The sequence below is a fragment of the Fundulus heteroclitus genome, chromosome 11, assembly GCF_011125445.2.
Source record: "Fundulus heteroclitus isolate FHET01 chromosome 11, MU-UCD_Fhet_4.1, whole genome shotgun sequence".
Taxonomy (NCBI): domain Eukaryota; kingdom Metazoa; phylum Chordata; class Actinopteri; order Cyprinodontiformes; family Fundulidae; genus Fundulus; species Fundulus heteroclitus.
In genome coordinates, this window is record NC_046371.1 from 15,335,809 (window position 1) to 15,356,077 (window position 20,269).

The 20,269-nt window shown below is 39.1% G+C and overlaps 2 protein-coding genes across 2 annotated transcripts; one reads left to right on the forward strand and one right to left on the reverse strand.

Moving 5' to 3' along the window:
* Nucleotides 1–1,838: 1,838 nt before the first annotated feature.
* Nucleotides 1,839–5,976, forward strand: bnip1b (BCL2 interacting protein 1b). The gene is made up of 6 exons (XM_012881520.3): nt 1,839–1,922; nt 3,349–3,441; nt 3,558–3,649; nt 3,884–3,991; nt 4,737–4,855; nt 4,957–5,976. The coding sequence occupies exons 1-6, from the start codon at nt 1,839–1,841 to the stop codon at nt 5,151–5,153; spliced, it is 693 nt and encodes a 230-aa protein (XP_012736974.2). The 3' UTR covers nt 5,154–5,976.
* Nucleotides 5,977–7,849: 1,873 nt separating this feature from the next.
* LOC118564538 (stanniocalcin-2-like) lies at nt 7,850–16,323 on the reverse strand. The gene is made up of 4 exons (XM_036142942.1): nt 16,103–16,323; nt 12,570–12,712; nt 9,607–9,818; nt 7,850–8,530 (listed from the first exon to the last, which is right to left on the reverse strand). Exons 1-4 carry the CDS (start codon nt 16,233–16,235, stop codon nt 8,227–8,229), a joined length of 792 nt encoding a protein of 263 aa, XP_035998835.1. The 5' UTR covers nt 16,236–16,323; the 3' UTR covers nt 7,850–8,226.
* Nucleotides 16,324–20,269: the final 3,946 nt, after the last annotated feature.

A 20,269-nucleotide genomic window follows, 5' to 3' on the forward strand; every position in this document is an offset into this window, starting at 1 on the left:
GGCAATAAGTGCTCTAATCAGGTGAAACCGAAATGAAACTTTTTGCCTTATAAATGCATAATGGCATGTATTCAGGAACATTTCAGACCACACAGGAGAAAAGTAAGCGTGTGAATGAAACACAATGAAACACGGTGGTGGTAGCATCATGGCGTAGGGATGCATTTCTTTTTTCAGTAGAGACAGAGAGTCTGACTAGAGTTGAAGATGGACGGAGCAAAACCCAAACAATTATAGAAGAAAACTGTTTAGGAGCTTTTTGCAAAGAATAAAGTAAGGGAGGCTACAAACAAATGTACACCACACTTTTCAGATTTTCCATTGATCCTTTTCATTCCACTCCACGGCAGATAAAATCTGAATAAAACACGCTGAGAATTAAGGTTGTGATGTGTGTTAAAGGCTCGAGGCGTATGGATCCCTTTACCGGGGACTGTACCTGAGTGAAAGTCCGGTTGCCTCCGATTTAAGCCTGATTGCTTTTGCGATGAACTGGATAACTTAAAATTTGCAGAGGCATGATAATAATTATTGCTGCACAAAACAGAGACAGGAAAAGGACAGTTAATAGCCTATAAGCTCCACAACGTAGGAGAATTAATGGAGCTTTTTAAAATGTTTTGTCAAAATGTTTCAAAGCCAACCAGATTCAATAACCAAAGTGTTTTTTTTTATTTTTTATTTCCAGACAGATGTTTACAAGATTTTAAGGCTTGAATACAAATCTTTATTTATTTATTGTAGTAATGTATTTATTCTAAAGTTAAGTTTGTACAATCTGCAATATGACTCGTTCTTGTAGACATTTGACTTTAAAAGGAAATCTTTCAACTTTTAAAATCTTTTTTAGCATTTCTATTCATACAAATCGTGAGCAACTCTGACTTGGTGTATATTTTGATGTGTCCTGCTATAAAATTTTTATCCATTGGTCTACTTTCAAAATGTGGGTAAAAATATTTTTTCGAGTGTTTGTTGTACTGTGCATCTGTTTTTTTTTTCAATAGGCTATTTTGTAAACAATTTTTTCAAAAATTGTCAGCTTCAAAGAGAAAAAAACTGAAAAAGCAACTACCATATAAGAATAAGGAAACTTCTAAAAAACAAGCTCAGGACTGTTGTGCATTTTTTTTTTTAAATCCTGGCCCATTGGTGGTGACTTAAGACTTTTGCAAGGTACTGAAAATCTTCCCGTGTCATTTATGTAATTTCTACTAATTTATAAAGCACAGAACCACAGTTTAAAGCAGATGTTCCCAAACCTCTTGTCCCAACAAAATAAGCGTGGAGGAAAACCGTGAACCTGAACATCTTTGGTTTCATAAAAATAACTAATGAATCAATGAAATGAGGTATAGCAGTGTAAACAATATCCATCACCAATATTTTATACTTTGAATGTGTGAAAACTATCCAGTCCAGTAGAAGCTATACTGTGGAAAATCTCCAGAAAACCTGAAAAAATGTTGATAAAGATAAATAAATCAAGGGTGGTTTAACACTTGTGCACATGTTTCCAGATAAAGTCATCTTATAGTTATTTAGCAGCCATGTGAAATGCGTTGCATTATAATCAACGTATAGGCCTAATCTTAATAAACAGCCAAAACCTTTTTTTTTTTTTTTATTGAATATCCTTTTTTAATAATAAATACGTTTTCACTCCGCCGTAAGATTTTGAAAGCGAAGCAAAGCCCCAACCACTCAAAAATTGATGATAAAATCCTGATGTAATGTTTACGTGAAGACGTAAACCGTCTCAGCCAATAGGATTACTGCTTCGCCCAAAGCGGATTCGCTTGTTTTTAATCCCTCCGGCTTGCCGTACAAAAACAGCAATGGCGTCTTCGGAGGACGTAAACGTACGGATTTGCGGACAAGAAATAATAAAATATGACCTGGAGATAAAAGCTCTTATCCAGGTAAGAGCTCAGACGTATGAATGTTTTTTATGATGAATTTCCTGTATTATCGGGAGTTGATTGGAAAGGCACATAGAAATGGTCTAAAAATGCTAAACAGAAGAGACTCCGAAGTTAGCTTCGCAACTCTTACTTCGCGTAACTTTATTTGCATTGTAAGTCTTTTAGTGTTAATAAGAAGCATTTTGTTGGCAATTGTTGTTTAAAATGGAGCCACCAAATAAAATGGACGAGTTTCCTGATGTGCTTAAAGTTATCTGGCAGAATTTAATGTGCAACTCCACTTATAAGACACGTCCTGCAATCCTGTGTCTCACCGTTTTAGTTGGAAATCTAAAGAAAAGATAAATACGCACTGATGGGAAGGAAAATGCTGATACTTTCTGATACTTAGCTTACCAATGTGCATATATATGTAGTAAAAAAAACGAAAACTATTTTTCCCTAAAGACCAAACCATAATACTACCATTTAGAGGCAAAGTTCAGAAAAAAGAATGACTATTTATAATGTATTGGGGAAAAAATAAAATGAATAATCATATTCATAAATAGAAACAGGAAAAAAAAGCATATTGGTATATGCAATTATCTATATATTTCTATGGAAAATATTTCTGGGTTCAAACCACATTTTTCTCACTCTTCTCTTTCTCTTTGTCACCATGGTGTCCTCAGTGCTCTCCATGACCTTTAGCCACTAAACTCAATATCAGGCGTGGGCATTGATCGCAGTCCAGGTCAAACTTGCTGACCAGATATGCTTTGCATGACAGTGTGAATGCATCACACTGGAAAAATAGTCGCCTACAAATTATTGCATCAAGCAGTTTTATTTATTTATTTCGTTTTTTTTACTACAATATTACATGGATTGTTATTGTAATGACTATTCACATTAAATAATATGTGCAGTACTAGAAAGACTGTTTGTTTGGAAATATTTGCTGTCACTTTATTGTCATTTATTGTCACTTTTTAAAACAACAGTTGGTGAAATATAAGCAGGATGTCTCCTCGCCTCAGAGCCCAACTAATGAAGCTCGTGTCATCTCGTTATACTTGAGCAGCAAAAAGGGTGTCTGAGTTTGAATGATACACGCAGGAAAACCTCTAACGCCGGCTGCTGTTTATTTTATATTTTAGCTCAAATGTGTCCAAAAATAAAACCACAATAAAGAAATGTTGCAGATAACATTATTATAACTGTAATAATCAACATGTTGCATTATTTTAACAGCTCTAGAAATAATTGTTGCCTTTTTGCTTTAAATAAACGCAAATAGAGCTTGATGTTTTATCTAATCTTTATGAGTAAATACAATGAAACATTTAAAACATTTATCCTTTGACCTTTTCTACTCTTACCGACTGTTTTTTTTTTTTTTTTTTTTTTGCACTGTACATCATGTCTTTGTCATCTGCAGGACATCATCGATTGTCCTGGACCGCTGTCCGCTCTCACCGAGTTCAACTCTCAGGTCAAAGAGAAACTTAACAAGCTGAGGCTCAGGATACAGGTCTGGTCTTTGCCCCCCCCCCCCCCCCCCCCCTCCTACCCACATACAGGCTGTGTTGAGACTTGCTGAACCCAATGGAGGTGAGTCATGTGAAGCCATGTTTTTGCTGCCGCCAGGATCTGGAGCAGATGGCCCAGGAGCAAGACACGGAGCCAAACAGACTGTCCATCCTCGCCGAGACGGAGAGCCAGCGACGCCAGATGCTGAGGTGTCTGGACCCCAAACACATGCTATCTCTTGACTTGCATGAATTAATTTTGAGTTCCATAAGTCTAAAAATAACTAAGAACTCCGTAAATCCGATGCGAGAAAAGCATGAACTTCTGATGTGAAGTATTTGCAGGAACAGCGTGTGCAAATACTGCAGCTTTATGGTGAATGAAACTCAGGGTTTAGTGCAGGTTTCTAAATTTTTTTTCTGTGTTACTTTTGTGGATTCCAGCAACCAGACAGCCTGGAGGAAAGCCAACTTGGCCTGTAAACTAGCCATAGACAACACGGAGAAAGACGAGCTTCTGCACGGAGGAGAAACTCTGGGCACCAGACAGAGGTCAGTAAAGTTCTGCTGAGGCTTCCTAAGCTCCCGGGATCTCTAAGCTCACAGCTGACGCCTTTCCTCTTTAGCGCCGCGTTAACTCGCACGCCGGTGTGTTGGCTCAGAGCAGCAAGCTGCCAAAACTCCTGCTTTTGTGGAGGTGTGTTTGATTTTCAGCCACTGACTAATGCCTCTCTAAAATCATTTGCAAGGGTTTGGCACAACTTTTCAATTCTATCTTTTTCTTTGTTTAAATAAACTCGGGGAGTGGAATTTGGGTTTTATTTTGGACGCGCGTTTTTGCAGCTTCTAACAGGTTTCCTTCCAGGATTTTCCTGTAATTAGCTCCTTCTATTTCCTGAGCCGATCTACATGTCTCTAGGAAATGTGCTTTAAGACTGCAAAAACAGAACTAAAAATAAGTCAAATTTTCTTGAAGTTAGTGCATTTGTCCTTGATTTGAGCGGGTAAATATGATTATCTGCCAATGGAGTGATCATTTTGACACCCGAAATAAGATAATTAGATATACTGCACCTGAAATAAGATGATAGAGATGAGTTGTTCCTATTTTAAGTGCAAAAATCTCATTCCATAGGCAAACCATCTTATTTACCTGCTCAATTAAAGGACAAATACAGCCCTTTGAAGAAAATCTGACTTATTTTTAGTTTCCTTTTTGCAGTGTACAGTGTTGTTAAAGTCATCTGGAACGCTGTTTGATCCCCCGCTCTGCCCTGTGTGTGTGTACTGATGTCAGGAAGGTGACCAAAGAAAGTTTAGTGGAAAGCAGCAGCAGCATCACGGAGAGTCTGATGTCCATCAGCCGGATGATGTCGGAGCAGGTGAAGCAGAGCGAGGACGCCATTGGGACTCTGGGTACAGAAACTTTTAAAGTATCCAGCAAACTTTGTTTATGCTTTTTTTTTGTTGTCCAGTTAAAAACCCTTAATGCCTTCCTTCTATCTTCCTCACCGCAGCCACCTCCTCTAGAACGGTGCAGGAAACCAACGAGGAGTTCAAAAGCATGACGGGAACCATCCACCTGGGGAGGAAGCTGATTCTAAAGTACAACCGCAGGGAACTCACAGACAAGCTGCTCATTTTCTTGGCTTTAGCGCTTTTCTTCGCCACCGTCCTCTACATCCTCAAGAAACGCCTCCTCCCCTTCATTTAATGAGCCGGCCGGGTCTACGCCGGCCTGTTCCCAGGGAGAGTTTAAGATATGAGGAAGACATGGAGCAGAAGCAGCATTAAGACTATGTGTTTACAGGAGGCAAAAAAAAAAAAAAAAAAGCTGTTTTAATATGCATTTGGTTAGTTTACAAAAATCAGCTGCGATTTTTCTTTTAAGTTCCCATGAACAAGAATAGATGAGGACTAAAGCTGCTCACTGCCTGATTTTTCTTGAAATAATGTTTGAACTAACTGGGATAAACGTTTGGACATCTAGAGATGCGAGTTTTCTGGCTGATTGGTCCAAAAAAGGCCGTTTCTCCACACGATGCGTCTTTTTTCCTGCTTTCCTTTTTTCCTCGGTTAGTGGAGAAGCCTTCTCCTCAATATGATCTCTGGATGGAGATCCACCGTTCTTTAGCTCTTTGTTCTTCTAAAAGCATCCTCAGAAACACCCATGGAGGTTTTTCATCGTGCATTGCGATTTGTTAATCTAAGCATGTTGCACAGATATTTATGTTCCCTTACAGCTATAAAATGGACCTGGAGCTTCACCCCTTTTTCCAGTTTTTCACATCTATGCCAGAGGAATTAAAAAGGCACGGTGGCAAAGTGCTAAAACAAAAATGTCCTCGTGAAATATGCCAGATCAAAGTTTACACGTCCTGAAAACATCAGGATCCGCTTGATGAATGTCTGCAAAAGGGCTGAAAGTCAAGCGCTTAATGTTTGAATGAAGTTTTTTTACAATGTAGTTCTCAGTGCTTTGCTCTCATTTGTCGAGCAGCGCTGTGTATTTACTTGAAAATGAAACTTAACTTAAACTTCTCTGTGTTGTTGAAGTTGTTGTCGTTTAATTCAATTCATGACTTCAGTCCGACGGACACAAAGGAATCTGAATCCGTGCGAACCCGAGTTTTTGGAGAGAAGTGTAACTGTTGGTGGAGTTGCACAACTTACTGAGCGCAGTATTTCAGGTGTCTGAGGAATCTGCAATTCATTAAAAATCTTCAAAAAGTTAAAAACTCAAGGTGGTGATGCATTGTGCAAATATCTCAGACAGCAGAGCAAAGTCTGACGTAGATCGGTTTTATTTCGCTGCAAGCGACGGACGAATGCCAACCAGTTCTGTTTAAAAATATGTTATTTTCAGTTGGATGCAGTTTTTTTTTTTTTTTTTTTTTAAATATATATATGCAAACCGTCTCCACCCAGTAGTTACTAGTCTGTGTCATATTTCAAAGACTTCTTGGATCAGCAAAGCAATCATTGATTTCCAGTGTAGTAACTGAGAGGGAGATCTTAGTTTAGCACCAATCAGGTGAATGTAAGGTCTGCACTTTTTAGCAGGAAGTACTGAGATACTCTGACCTTTATTTGCCCTTTTCCACTGCAGTTCAGTCTGGTTTGTCTCCAAACTGGGATTGTATGATTTATAGATTATATTTGATGTTTTTTTTTTGTTTGTTTTTTTAACAGCCACAGTTTATCCCATTAATTATCCAGACCCAGATTTAAAGATTTAGATTTAAAGTAATATTTTTTTTCATAAACCCGTTTTTTTTCCTCAAGGGAAGTGATATTAAGCTCAGAGAGTTGGATCTTGTTGCAAATGATCACTTGGTTAAAAATATCACCTTAAACACCAAAACCTCAGCAATTATAACAATGGTTTAATTGCTTTAATGTCAACAAAGTCTTTTTCCCCATCATAAACTTCTTGGCTGAATGAAAGAAATCCTAAATTTAAATCTGCTGGCGGTATTAATACATTTGAGATTAACCGCGTGCTTTTGGGAGCTGCATTATTAATACGGTGACATCAGTTGCTTAAAATGTTAAAGGGATTATATTTTCAGTTATTTCTTAATTTCCCCACAGATAAATTACAAGTGTTTAGGTGAAAGTTTGGCCATATTCTTTTAGATTTATGTAAATCACAGTCATCGGCAATACTGGCTTTCTCAAAAGTGTCAACTGTTTGCATTACACACACACACACACACACACACACACACACACACACACACACACACACACACACACACACACACACCTATGCTGAAAGCTGATGGAGAACTTTAGAGCAGTTGAAGAAAATGTTGACAGAAAAGTGACTTACTACTCTGCTGGCTTTGCCAAACACAGCCTGGAGATTTCACAGAAGGTAGATTTAATTCACTTTCAGGGAGGTCTGCCTGATATTTATTTTTTTTTTTTGCAAAAAAAATCTCTTTTTTATTGAAATTGTTTTTAAATCCTGTGGTTGTTTTATTAAAAATAAGGAATCCAAAGTTTGTGATTGGGGATTTATTATTTCAACAAGTGCAACATGTGGAACCACCGTTCTGACAGGATTCCTCCAGTCAGATGTTGTTTTTAAAGTTTTGAGTCCTCGGGTAGCTTAATAGAAAATAAAACATTGTTTATGGATCTCATAACACTTCTGCACCACCATGCCAGACAACTCCGACTGACGCAAAAACCGCTGCAAATTGCTCCAGACTGCTGGACCTTCTGGGCATCTTTGCATCTACGTGTATTTGGAGCCATCTGCTTTGTGAATCTATTGCAGAAATAAAGCAAATGGCCTGAGGAAAACAGTTGAAAAAAAAAAAAAGATACGAGTGCTTGAGAAGTTTGTAGGATTAACGTAAATGTAATGTTCATGAGAAAAAAAAAACATCTTATCACTGCTGATTGTTGAAGCTTATTAATATGACAATCCACAAACACCAAAAACAGACTTAAAAATGTTGAATTCTTTCTTATCAGCCACACATGAGCTGAAAACAAGCTTTCCACTGTGCTAACGTGTCGTAAGAGCGCCACTCTGACGAAATGTCATCGATGTGAGGTAGATTGGTGGCTTTTCATCCTGTACGTGTCGAGACGAAAATATAAATCTACACGAAACAAAAACACCCACACGCTGAATAAATATTGCCGCATTACTTTCACTGGCAACAGTAGACAGAAAGCTCTCCTAGCACTACATCTTTAACATATTCTACCGGTAAATATAAGTGCTTAATGTTCGTGTACCCTGCGTAACACATTCGACGCAAGAAAGTTCAGGATACCGAGAGATCAGACTTGGTGGCATTGTCCATCATCCTGTCCGGGGTCACGTCCTCTAGTTCCACCTCTCTGGTTGGCTGCTGCAGGGGGTCTGTGGGGGTGACGGGTCCAGGGACGGAGGGCGGGGGACCGGCCGGAGGCCCCGGAACATCGGGCTGACTGAGGGGGCAGATTTTTGTGAAGGTGCCGCATAGCGACCCCCAGTGCTGCTCACACTGCCCCCGCAGTCGCCGTCCGACCCAGGTCCTGATGTCGTCTCCGCACTTCAACAGGAAGTTCATCAGTTCCACGTAGGGCCTGTTGGGAATTCATCCACAGCGAGGTCAGTCGCAGGCAGTCGAAAGAAGGAAGTAAAAACAGGGGCGGTTCTAGACAGGGGCCAACAGGGTCCAGGGCCCCAGTGGAACTGTTCCTGGCCCCTGTACTAAAAACATGATATTAAATTTCTTAGGATGATAAATGCTGACAAAGATACGGTGACTGGTCATTTGGATCAGTTGTATTTTTTTTCATTTATGTTTTTACCCAATAATAAAATAACAAAATAATAAAAAAATAAACATAAAAAATAACAATAATTAAAAATGAAGCTGTTTCACGTTAAGCTCCCGTTGTATTCAGAAAAGATCAAGGGTCTGCAACCTGCACTTCCAGAGCCATACTTGGCTCTTTTACTTACTTAATATATTAAACCATGAAATGTTGACCTGTTACCCCCCCCAATCTTTTGTTCGGTGCCCCTGTGAAAAAACACTGCCCCCCCCCCCCCCCCCCCCTGCTAAATTTGGTCTAGAACCCCAATGAGTAAAAATATCCCGTTAAGTAGCCAATCATTTTCACCAAGTAAGCATTTAGGACCGTGGCTGAAAAAGGATGGCAGGAAAGTTCTATGAATGAAAGGATAAAAGCAGCTGGTGGAAAGACTAATTAACGAAATGAATTAGTAATGGTTTACAACCAGGTCCGGGTTTAAACTTTGAAAGCAAAGTGGAGCAGGAGTTAATTATTAAAGGGCTAGTCAGGAGAGCTTTACCATGTTGTCATGTTGAAACAGGTGAAACCAGAGATTTGCATTCATTATAAAACACACACAGCTCACTGTCTGCTGCTGTATCAAGGAGCCAGGCTTTTTTTTTTATGAATAAAAGAGCCATATCATATAAGATTATTATTAATATAACAAAGACAAATTAATATAAGAGCCATGATGTGCCTGCTCTTATGTTGCCACCGTGAGATAACATAAGTACTTATGGTGTTAAAAGCAGGAGCTTTACAATGTGCAGTCAGAATTCATTCAATTTGATACCATTTATCGTTTTAGATAACTGCCCCGCATGCTTTGACTCTTTGTACGAGCGTGCCTTCCTCACCCTGCAGGAAACATGAGCTGGAACTGGACCAGGTTCCCCATGGTGTCCAGGTGATCCTGCACGGCGAGGCAGAGGTTGTGTTTGGAGTAGCACTCTCGCTGGAGCGACAACACCATCTCTTTCACCGCAGAGCACCGCCGGCTCACGCAGCTGAAACGCTGACGCAGTCCCAACGCCATGCAGCGGAGTGCGTCCTTCACGTAGGATTTACCCTGCCATGGGAAGGGAGATAAAAGAGGGCGACGTGTAGATAAGATGCATTACGATATACGCAAAAAGTAGGAGCAGCAGCGTGCGGTCGATTGAGTCATGGCGGCAACAATGGTTCCTGCCACTGCACTGCAAAAACGGAACTAAAAATAAGTTAAATGTTCTTAAAATTAGTGTATTTCTCCTTGATTTGAGCAGGTAAATAAGATGGTTTGCCAATAGAATAAGATTTTTGCACTTAAAATATGAACAATTCATCTCCATCATCTTATTTCAAGTGCAGGATGTCTAATTATCTTATTTTAGGGATCTAAATACTCATTCCATTGGCAGATAATCTTATTTACCTGCTCAAATCAAGGATAAATACATTAACTTTAAGAACATTTTACTTATTTTTAGATCCGTTTTTGCAGTGTGAATGTTATACTGACTCAAGGCGTGTAAATTCCACCTTAAAAGCCCTGAAATGATGCCACATCTGTAAGAAAAAAAATGCATTTGTTGGTTAAATCTAGGGCTGGGTATCATCTAGGATTAGCCGATACAATACAATTCTCGATATAGCTCACCTTGATGTGATTTGACTCCAATATCGATATTTATTACTTTTAAATGCTCAAAGTCATTCAATCAACAAAACCAGCCAAATATTATATTTATGTTCAATTTATTGAACACTGATATATTAACAGGAAAACAAAGTGCATTTGGTTCAATGCATTTAATGTATCACAGAAACCAAAAACGTGCCCAAACGTCTGATTTTAGGGATGAAGGTTAGGCTGCAATAGCGCCCCCTAGGTGTTGGGAGGTATATCGATATTGAAAGCCAGAATATCGGTTTTAAATCATTTTTAAAAAAAATCGATATTAATCTTTGTATCGATTTTTATGCACAGCTCTAGTTAAATCTATGAAAAATCTTTCCAAATCCTGCCAATGCTAAACAGCTCTTGGTGGAGGCAGTGTTGTGGTATAAAGTGCCTCTATGGAAAAGCTTCACTGGAGGCAAGCTGACTGCAGAGCGATGTCCTGTAGCCAGTGGCATCCATTATGTCCGCTCTAGGAGGCAGAGCTGTCTCCTCCACAGAGTGAAGGAGTGGGGAGGATAGGAAGGGCGCCTGCAGTCCTGACCTCAGCCCTACTGGATGCTTGTGGGTTCTGCTTGGGAGGGCTGTTGATGCCAGAGTGACCGGCGCATCCAGATCGGCTGACAGTGGTTGAAGAATTGGATGCCTCACAGCAATGGAGGTCCAGCCTGGTGACCGGCATGGGAAGGAGGTACCAGGAGGTTGTGGTTGTGTATGGCATGCACAGCTGAATCCCCATTTGATTCAATTAATAAAAGAGTAAAACTGCTGATGGGTGTTGTTTCCTCAGATGTTCCAATCCAATAAATGACACAAAACGGGTCTATAGCATAATAAAAGTCTTCATGGGTGAAACCCACATTTTTTTTTTTTAAATAAATAATAATACATATGATTTCACAATGGCATCAAGGTGTTACTCGATTGTATCTGTTGCTTTATGTCTGTTGGTTGTGCTGTTCTTTTTGCGTCTCTCTTTCCAGGTGATGGAGCAGACAGAGGGCGTTTTATCATTCTCTCCCTTTTATCTCTTCTTTCTTTCACCTCTTCTCTTTCTTTTCTTTACTCTTCTTGTTCTTCCTTTACTCTCCTACTTTCCCATTGTGGTGTCCATATAATTTGAAATTCTCCCTGCAGGAATCACAATAAAGCTATTTACACGCACAAATCAAGAGGAGCATTATGGCGAAAGCTGTTTGCTCCACTTGTGAAAGCAAAATCTGTCGAGCTCTATTTGGCATTGAGACATCAATTCTTATTGCCACATTGCTAGACAGGACACTGGGGGGGAAAAAAAAATCAAATAAAAAAAAAAAGAGACCCACATCTTTAAAGCTGCTGCTCCACCCACCAATGCGTTATCTTGACAAACATGGCACCATTTAACGGGACTGAACATGAAGTCGAGCTTTATAAGATCTTTATAAGCTTTATCATTTCAACAAAGAAATAAGCAACCAAAAAACAAATCTCCTTACTTCTTGTGCAACGTTTTTTTTATTTTTTTTTATACACATTTTCTTCTGGTTCGCGTTTCACACCTTTACTGCAGCACCTAACTCCAACTAGCTTCAGGAGAAGTCTGTATTTCTGACAAAACCCGAGTGCGTTCACGGCAGACATCTACAAACATCTAGCTGTTTGCGCGCATCTTAATCGGATCGCAGAATTGCATGGAATTTAAAAGAAACGCGCGGGCGATTAATGCAGAAATGCTGGTATTTACAGATCTTTCCCAGCAATCAGTTTGCACGCAGCATCTGAAGAAGGACACACGCATAAACGTCCTCTACTGCTCGACGTCACCCCGAGGAGAAGAAGAACTTGCTTCACTTTCTTGTACATTTCTATTCTAGTATAGTGGACATGCTGTTCCTTCTCCCGTTTCAGATGCCCTCTCAGATTGTTCTGTAACCAATGCTACCGTCCGTAGCCATACCCTGCTCCATATACTACCAACATTCCTCTCAAACGACCTTCATGACTGATGGGATTAAATGAAATAAAAACTTGTATCCAGATCTGCTTTCTCTAAACCCCTGCCTGAAGTCCCCAATGGACTTCGTTTCAGTCCGTCTGACAGCGGAGGGCTGGGATGGCGAGCGGATTACTTTTACTTATGTGTGTGAGAGCGGGACATGAGCTCAGTCGGATTCCCACCTGGGAGTCGTAGCGTCCCGCGTTGTGCAGCAGAGTCAGGCATATGTGGTGAAGGCCCTGGATCTCACAGGAGTTATTGGTGAAACACTGAAACATCCCACAGCCGACGTCCCCTGAACTCACCAGGCAGCTCTGAATTTCGGCTTGGGGACACAGAAAAGACAGAGTGAGATCAGCAGCGCCGGCTTTCTAAAGCTACCGGAAAGGATGTGCGAAGTCCGTCCACAAGGCAGGTCATGGGTTCAAACATCCTCGGCAGGTTCCTGCAGAACTCTATGAGCTCCGGAGCTAATTCAGCCATTTAAATTAGCTGGTTGGTGTCAGATAAAAAGCATCTGAAACATGCAAGACACTGAAGTTGAACATCTCTGGGTTTTCAATTAAATCAGATGTTGGGAAGATAGTTGAAAAATATACGACTGCAGTTGCAGAATCTATAATTATCATCGCAAAATACATTTTGGCAACCGGAGGTGTGTAGTAACTAGTTACATTTGAGTAACTTTTTGAGCATATTATGGCTCAAAGTATCGCTACTTTTACTTGAGTAAAATTTCTAGCTACTCTATGTATTGCAAGTAACTTCATGAATAAAGAACATACTTGTAACCAAAAAATGCACCAGAGAGACAAAAGACTGGAGTTTATGTTAAAGCGAGACTTCTTATTTGTACACAATATTTTGTTATTTTAATGTTATTTTCCATTTGGAGGTCAAATGAACTCACAGTAAACAGTTGATATATATATATATATATATATATATATATATATATATATATATATATATATATATATATATATATATATATATATATATATATATATATATATATATATATATATATATAGATAGATAGATAGAGAGAGAGGTAAGATAGATAGATAGATAGATAGATAGATAGATAGATAGTAAGAGAAAGAAATTACATTTTTTTATTTTTAACTGCTGTAAGTATTGTTCCAAATTTAATGTTGAAAAAATGGTTTAGAAAACTTTCTTCTGCCTGAATTGGTTATTTTACAATTATGTTATTTTATTTCATTTTTTTCTTTAAAATGCCAGAATTTGCACATAACCTTATATCTTTGCCTTCTTACTGAATACTTTTTTTACTCTTACTTTAGCAGTTTCCTGGCTAACTACTTTTCACTTTTACAAGAGTAGCCACCTCTGGTAGCAGCAACACTGCACTGCTTCAATGCAATACTGGGTAGGTTAATATATTTCAAGTGTCCTGCATACTCTGCATGCTAGTAATATATTTGGCCATTGGGATGGACTTTAACTGCCTTTGATGCCCTGAACAAATATGGATTTTAGTGACGGTGATGCTAAAGTACCCAGGGATAGGTGGTGACATTAAGATAGTGTGTAAAAACAGAGGAGAGGGAAACATATGGATTATTAGCAACTGACATTGCCATCACAATTTTAGACAATCATACCACAATCACACATTTTGATCCAATTGTGGGTTTCTATACGCCACTTATGACTGTGACACTACTTGTACAGTAGTTTTATGTCACATCGGTACCTTACCATGTTGTAGACTGGAAGATCATTATAGATCACCTAAAATGGGCAGGTACAGACAATTTTATTTCATACGATAAAAGTGAGGTGTGGAAAAAAAAAACACACACACACACGCACAAAAATGCAAAATTATGAATTATTTGGGTTAATTCTGATTAAAATTAAGAGGAATTATTTCTTGACCTGCACTTAACTCTGTCTTTTTGCTTTCCAGCACAAACATTAGTTTTTCAAGCAGGTCTGTTTTACTCCATGTCGAATAATCAGTCAAATTGAAACACATAAGCTCAACAGTGGAAATTTATCCATAGGGAGTGTTCAGGTGCCTCCCACCATCAAAATTGCAAGAAAAAGGTGTAGAAACAGTGAACATAAATTAAAAATAGTATCTAAAAATCTAAAATGTGTCTGACTTGATTTTTTTCTCATTACATTATAGTTTTATTTGTGTTTTTTATTTATTTATTTAATCATTTTTTTGTGTAGGCCTTCTCATTTTAATGTTTTAATGCTGAGACAAAATGAGTGCATTTGTATGCTTGTAACCTTTTGGCTTCCATGTGAGTTCGTGCCACTCTCTAATTGGTTACTTAAAGGAGTGATAAGTGAGATAATTTTACTGTAAAATCAACCGAAATACTTCTCAATTGTCACCTGGGTTGGAAGTAACATTCCCTATAAAACATTAGTCCTCTCCATAAACAATGTTTTCGTCAAGTTTTTCTCCTTTCAAACCTAGAGTACGGTGCGGAACAACTTTGATTCAGAGTGTAGGCCGTATTTACTTCCTGGTACCTGAGCCAATCACATGAAATTTCCTAGGGCTCCCAAAACAGAGCGCAGCATTTGGTATTTTATCTTGGCAAAAGAGCAACACCCTGCTAACATGGACTCCAGAAAGAGAAGTGGACCAGAAATAGAGCAGAATACAACATCATATACCTGTCCTGTGTAAGTAAAAATTTACAACACCAACACACCGTTTAAACACAGATTGTAGTGATTGGCAAGCTGTTGTACTGATTTGAGCCGCAAGGTGTCAGTGTTACTTATAGCTCCTTTAAAGGAACAATACGTAATATTGACACCTAGTGGTTAAAATTGGAACAACACATAAACAGTGCCTTTCACTGAGATTGGCCATTTACTAAACGGTCCAAAGTTGGTTTGAGGCGCCATTGAATTTTTACTCACACAGGACAGGTATATGGTGTTGTATTTTTTCTATTTCTGGTCCGCTTCTCTTACGAAGACCAATTGTTTATTGAGAATGTTACTTCCATCCCAGGTGACAAATGAGAATGATTTGGGTTGATTCTACAGTAAATATCTCACTCCTTTAAAGAGTCTCCTGGGAGCGCAACTTTCGGTACCTGTGGCCAAACAACACTTTATGTGTGATTCAAAATCCAACAGCAGGATAGCGGCCACGGATGGATTTAAGTTCACCCCCAAATGTTTTATCACTAGCCACCACTAGAGCTCAGAAATCAGCATTTGGAGGGTCAAAGATTATTTTATCTTTTTTATAAACGATTCTTGGCACTCTGTAGGAACTCTGACTAGTTTTCTGTCAGACGCGATAAACAGCAAAATGTACCGAGAGCAGCTAATTTCACTTTCAGCACCACAGACAAGAGGTGGATAAACAGCTTCCACCTTTTCAGTTTCTTGTTTTAAATGTGCAATCTTTAAAGAAAAATACTTTCTTAAAATGCTTTTTCCCTTTCTTTCTGCTGTGTCCATCTGTTGTTGGGGTCTTAGTTAAAATTTAACCAGTTTGGGGGTTAAGGAGACATGAGCTTGGATGGAGTAATTGAAAGCTCAACAAGTCTATGCTTTCATATCCCTGGCTGCTGAGCATTAACACTCAGCAGGCTATAACAAGCTATAACAATGAGTACACTGCAGTCATGAGGAAGCACCTTCCTAATGTCAGACGCAAGTGTGAACATTTTCCCTAAAATATAACTTTGCGGGTTGAACTCACCTGTGCTCTGCAGGGAGAGGCGCTTTTTGACTTGGCTCCCTTGTTTCTCCAGGGTATGATCATGCAGCTCCATGGCCAGCAGCTGATTGCAGCCCAGCAGTAGGAACATCACAGCGAACACGTTTACCATCATTTTTTTATCGATTTATTCCCCCTGAAGGCTTTGTGAGATTCTGTTTTATTGTCCAGCTAGTTTTGCTTGTAGGAGTGTGGTCAGTTTGGTGCGACAGAAAGCGGAAAAGCTGGTATATAAACCCCGCAGGAGCGCCGCGCGTTCACCGGACTGAACGGAGCATGCGTCTCGACCAATCACAGCGCAGCTCTGTGAACGCGCAGCCGCACACGTGGAGCCGAGAGTTTATTGTCTTATCAGACAGTGAGGGAACGGCAGTGGGCAAAATGTATCCAATTAATTTGCTTATCAGCTCTTTGATGCACCGCATGGATGATGATGACGATGGAGAGGCAGAATAGAAAATGTATCACAAACTCCCCAAAAGTAGCATTCTTCCAGTGAGATCACGCACTGTGGGGGTGCGTGAAGGTCAAACACTCAAAACCACTTTCAGTGAAGGTTTACAGCTGCTCTCCGAGCAGGAAGGATACGTGCAACAAGAAACGTAGCACCAGCAGAGAGGTAAATGCGTTATATGGCAAGCCACAGCTATGGCAGGACGATGTTATATTTAATTGAGTTACACTGCAGTCAGTCACTTTTCTGTTTGTCAATATTGTATTTTTACCATTACTGAAATAGATCTAAAATGTAGTTATTAGAGTACAATGTCAAAATCTTTAGGATTAAGCTTATATCTAAAAATTCTTAACTTTTGTTTAGTGGCCTTTTGCAACAATTAATGTATAGAGGATTTGTATTGCTGACATCAAAAATGTATTTCTTAGTCAAAATAATTACTCCAGACATCGCAAGAAGTTTTCCTCAGATCCCTTAAAAATGTTTTGTATGTCTAACACATAAAAATCATTGAAGCCTCTTAACCCATTCATGTATAATAGGCTTCAGTTCTGGATCTCAATAGATTAAATCAATACATTGATTTTGCCCAAGAGTAAACTTTGTGGACATCTAAAACAGGAGATATAGAAGACAAATGTTAATTCATTATTTATTATTTTTATTTGTTTTTATGCAGCAAAAGCCATGCCATTTTGATATTTAGGTGTATTCACTGAGCATTAATCAAATTATCTCAGTCATGATGAACAGGTCTGATGCAAGCACACCAAACCATCTACAGCCCCCGACCAAATCAGCAGCCTGACACTGTTTGAAGAGAATCAAAAGTAGTGTTAAAACTACGATCTATCAACTCCAGAACCATAATTTGATAGTAAAACAGATTGATTTGGGCTATTTTAGTACAAATGCCACATTGTGCAAGAGACCCGGCAAGTGGTGAAAGGAAATAAGCATTGCAAAAAGCTCCAGTATGCTGCAGCAGTATCCAAGTAACATGGTGACCACATTGCTCATTATTTGACAGATAAAACTGATAATCAACACATAAAGCAACAGGTGTTGTGACTTTGTGTTCGCTGGAAAAAATCCTGTCCTATAATTTTATCCCTGTACAGATAAACGTCTCCGCGATTGTCTACCAGTCGTCGAGACATTTCACAGCTGTTTACTCGAAGATCCTTTCACCAAACACTTCAAGGCTTTTTCTGCCATCTCCATGTGTTTGCGTTAAAGGAGGGTGAAAGTGAGCCCGCCCCTGTTCCACCCCTGACTCACCAAGCGAGGTATTCCCCAGGCGCGCATCGGCTGGCTCCGCGGGTCAGGTAAAGTGATAAATAGTGACCAGTCAGGTGGAAGAACCGCTGACACAAAGATCAGTCAAAAAATCATCTCAGATAAGCAGAGTAAAGTTAGATTTATGACTGAAGTCTGAAAGCATTTACTCATCCAAAACCGCGATCACTTCACGGATCAACGCTAATTTTGATGAGAACCACAAGAAGACTCTTAAAGCAGATTTTATCCTTAGTTCTGACGCTGATGCTCCGGTGGTCCTGCGCTGCCCGCTATATTTTTCTTCACTAAACTCACAGCTGCGCGGGATAATGTTGTCTAAACTTATTTATGAAGGATCGGCGGGAGCTCAGCGGTGGCTCGTTTTTGCAGATTTATGACAGGAATGTTTTGCGAAAGAGGCTTGAGTGACGAAGGCTGCTGTTTTAAACTACCAGTCGGAAGCATGAATCTATTGATTTCGATGGCTGTGAGGAGCAGACTTAAGTAAACTTTTCAAATAGAGAAATGTAAATTACACCCTTGACGTTCTCCTCCAAACGGAACATCCCAAAAATCTGTTTTTCTGCTCTGGCTGATCTTGTCATCCACTGATACACGTATAAAGGGAACAAAACCGTCTCAAATGCATGTTTTTGCTCTTAGTTCTGTTGAAATGATTTTCAGGCTATTTGTCAATCTGCTCCAACATCCTCCTTGGTGAAGGCAGCTAGCAGCATCTGGGGCTCCCAAAGAGAAACATGCTAACTTTAACTACGCTGAGCTTTGATTGGTGGTCCCTGCAGGGAGCAAAACATAAACAGACACTATTTTGATATCCTTTCACAGCTTTGGTCATGAACCTTTAAAAAACACTAATAGCTAATAAATAGAGTTAATAGTGCAAATGACATAGCTATTTGTTGAGCGCTAATGGAGAGTCCCACATGTCATGCTACCCTGGGCAGAGAGCCATGTCTCCCATTCCAAAAGAGTAAGCTCACGCTCACTATATAATTTGGCTTTGGTTTTGAAATTCAAGCACTCTTATCAAGGTAACACTCTTTTGTGAAGCAGGCTATAACAGAGCTGAGCAGATAGTCTGATTAAACTAGCCAAGACCAGCTTGTTAACTCCTGCTATAACTCCATTTATAGCAGGAGTTTCAGCCGAAGTAGGAATCGTTTTTGCTTTCCTGCTTTAATTAGACAAATATATGCCATGTTATGCAATTTTTTTTTTTTTATCTGGAGTTCAGACAACTTTTATTTTGAGTACTGACATACCTGTTTTTTGAGAGCTAATGGAGCTCCCCACAGGTTATGCCACCCTGGGCAGAGAGGAATATGGTCTATAATAAACACAGCGCCTCACATTTTAATAACACTGTTTTATGCAGAAGATCTAGGTTATGTTAGCAGAACATTCATATTGAACATTTCTGTTACCTTATAGCACCGTTATTGTGGAAATCTGCATTCTCTTCAACGAATACAGGAGAACAGTCCCAACTTAAAAATGATCAACAAATTATGACTGCGAATTTGTTATTTTTGACATTGGATTGATAGTCTTGCTTTGTCTCTTTTGGGCCTTATGTAAATATATATATATTTTGAAATGTGATGTTTTCTGTTTTTCCTTTTTCCAGCCCTGACCTCTGGCTTTCAGAGAAGTGACTTATCACCAACCCATGTCAGCTATGAAAGCCAAACAAATACCTCATCTTACTCTTCTGCTACACCATCTTCAGTAAATGTGTCCAGGACAAACATATGTGTGCATGTTTGTATCTGTCTGTTGCAGTGAGAGGTCAAGGTTGGGGGACAGGCAATGTTTATGTCTGTGTTCATTCAGGGGCCCGGGAAAAACAATTTTTTTTTGCAATCATCTTGCTTGTTCCATCTCTTCCTTCTTCAAAACAACACTCTCCGCAGCTTCAATCAAACAACCTTTCAACGACCTTTCACTGACACACACACCGTGAAGTAGTGTACTAATGCAGGGAGACACTGCAAACAGTGGACATGTGTGGCCTTCCTGTCATCTCACATGCTCACAATAATAATGAGCACCATTCAACCCCAATCCTCTGTATAGTTGTGCAGACGCTCGACCAGCACAAGTAACACAAGCGTCTGCTTTGGTGGTGATTAATCTAAAGAGGGAGATTTGCATATTGCTTTATGATCGTATATATATATATATATATATATATATATATATATTCTAGTATATTATATATATTATAATATATATATATTATATCTATATATATATATATATATATCTATATATCATCATATCTATATATATCGGTTTGGAATATCATTAGCATATTGCAAAACAGATATTGCAATAATGTTTCCATAAATATGACTCTCACTAAGTTAGAATTATATCACTCATTTGTT

What these genes read in the sequence shown, in the direction of transcription:
- bnip1b (XM_012881520.3), top strand. Translation starts at nt 1,839, where the DNA reads ATGGCGTCTTCGGAGGACGTAAACGTACGGATTTGCGGACAAGAAATA. An exon ending in AGATAAAAGCTCTTATCCAG is followed by an intron (nt 1,923 to 3,348) that starts GTAAGAGCTCAG and finishes TGTCATCTGCAG; the next exon opens with GACATCATCGATTGTCCTGG. An exon ending in AGCTGAGGCTCAGGATACAG is followed by an intron (nt 3,442 to 3,557) that starts GTCTGGTCTTTG and finishes TGCTGCCGCCAG; the next exon opens with GATCTGGAGCAGATGGCCCA.
- LOC118564538 (XM_036142942.1), bottom strand. Translation starts at nt 16,235, where the DNA reads ATGATGGTAAACGTGTTCGCTGTGATGTTCCTACTGCTGGGCTGCAAT. An exon ending in CCTCTCCCTGCAGAGCACAG is followed by an intron (nt 12,713 to 16,102) that starts GTGAGTTCAACC and finishes TGTGTCCCCAAG; the next exon opens with CCGAAATTCAGAGCTGCCTG. An exon ending in CAGCTCATGTTTCCTGCAGG is followed by an intron (nt 8,531 to 9,606) that starts GTGAGGAAGGCA and finishes AATTCCCAACAG; the next exon opens with GCCCTACGTGGAACTGATGA.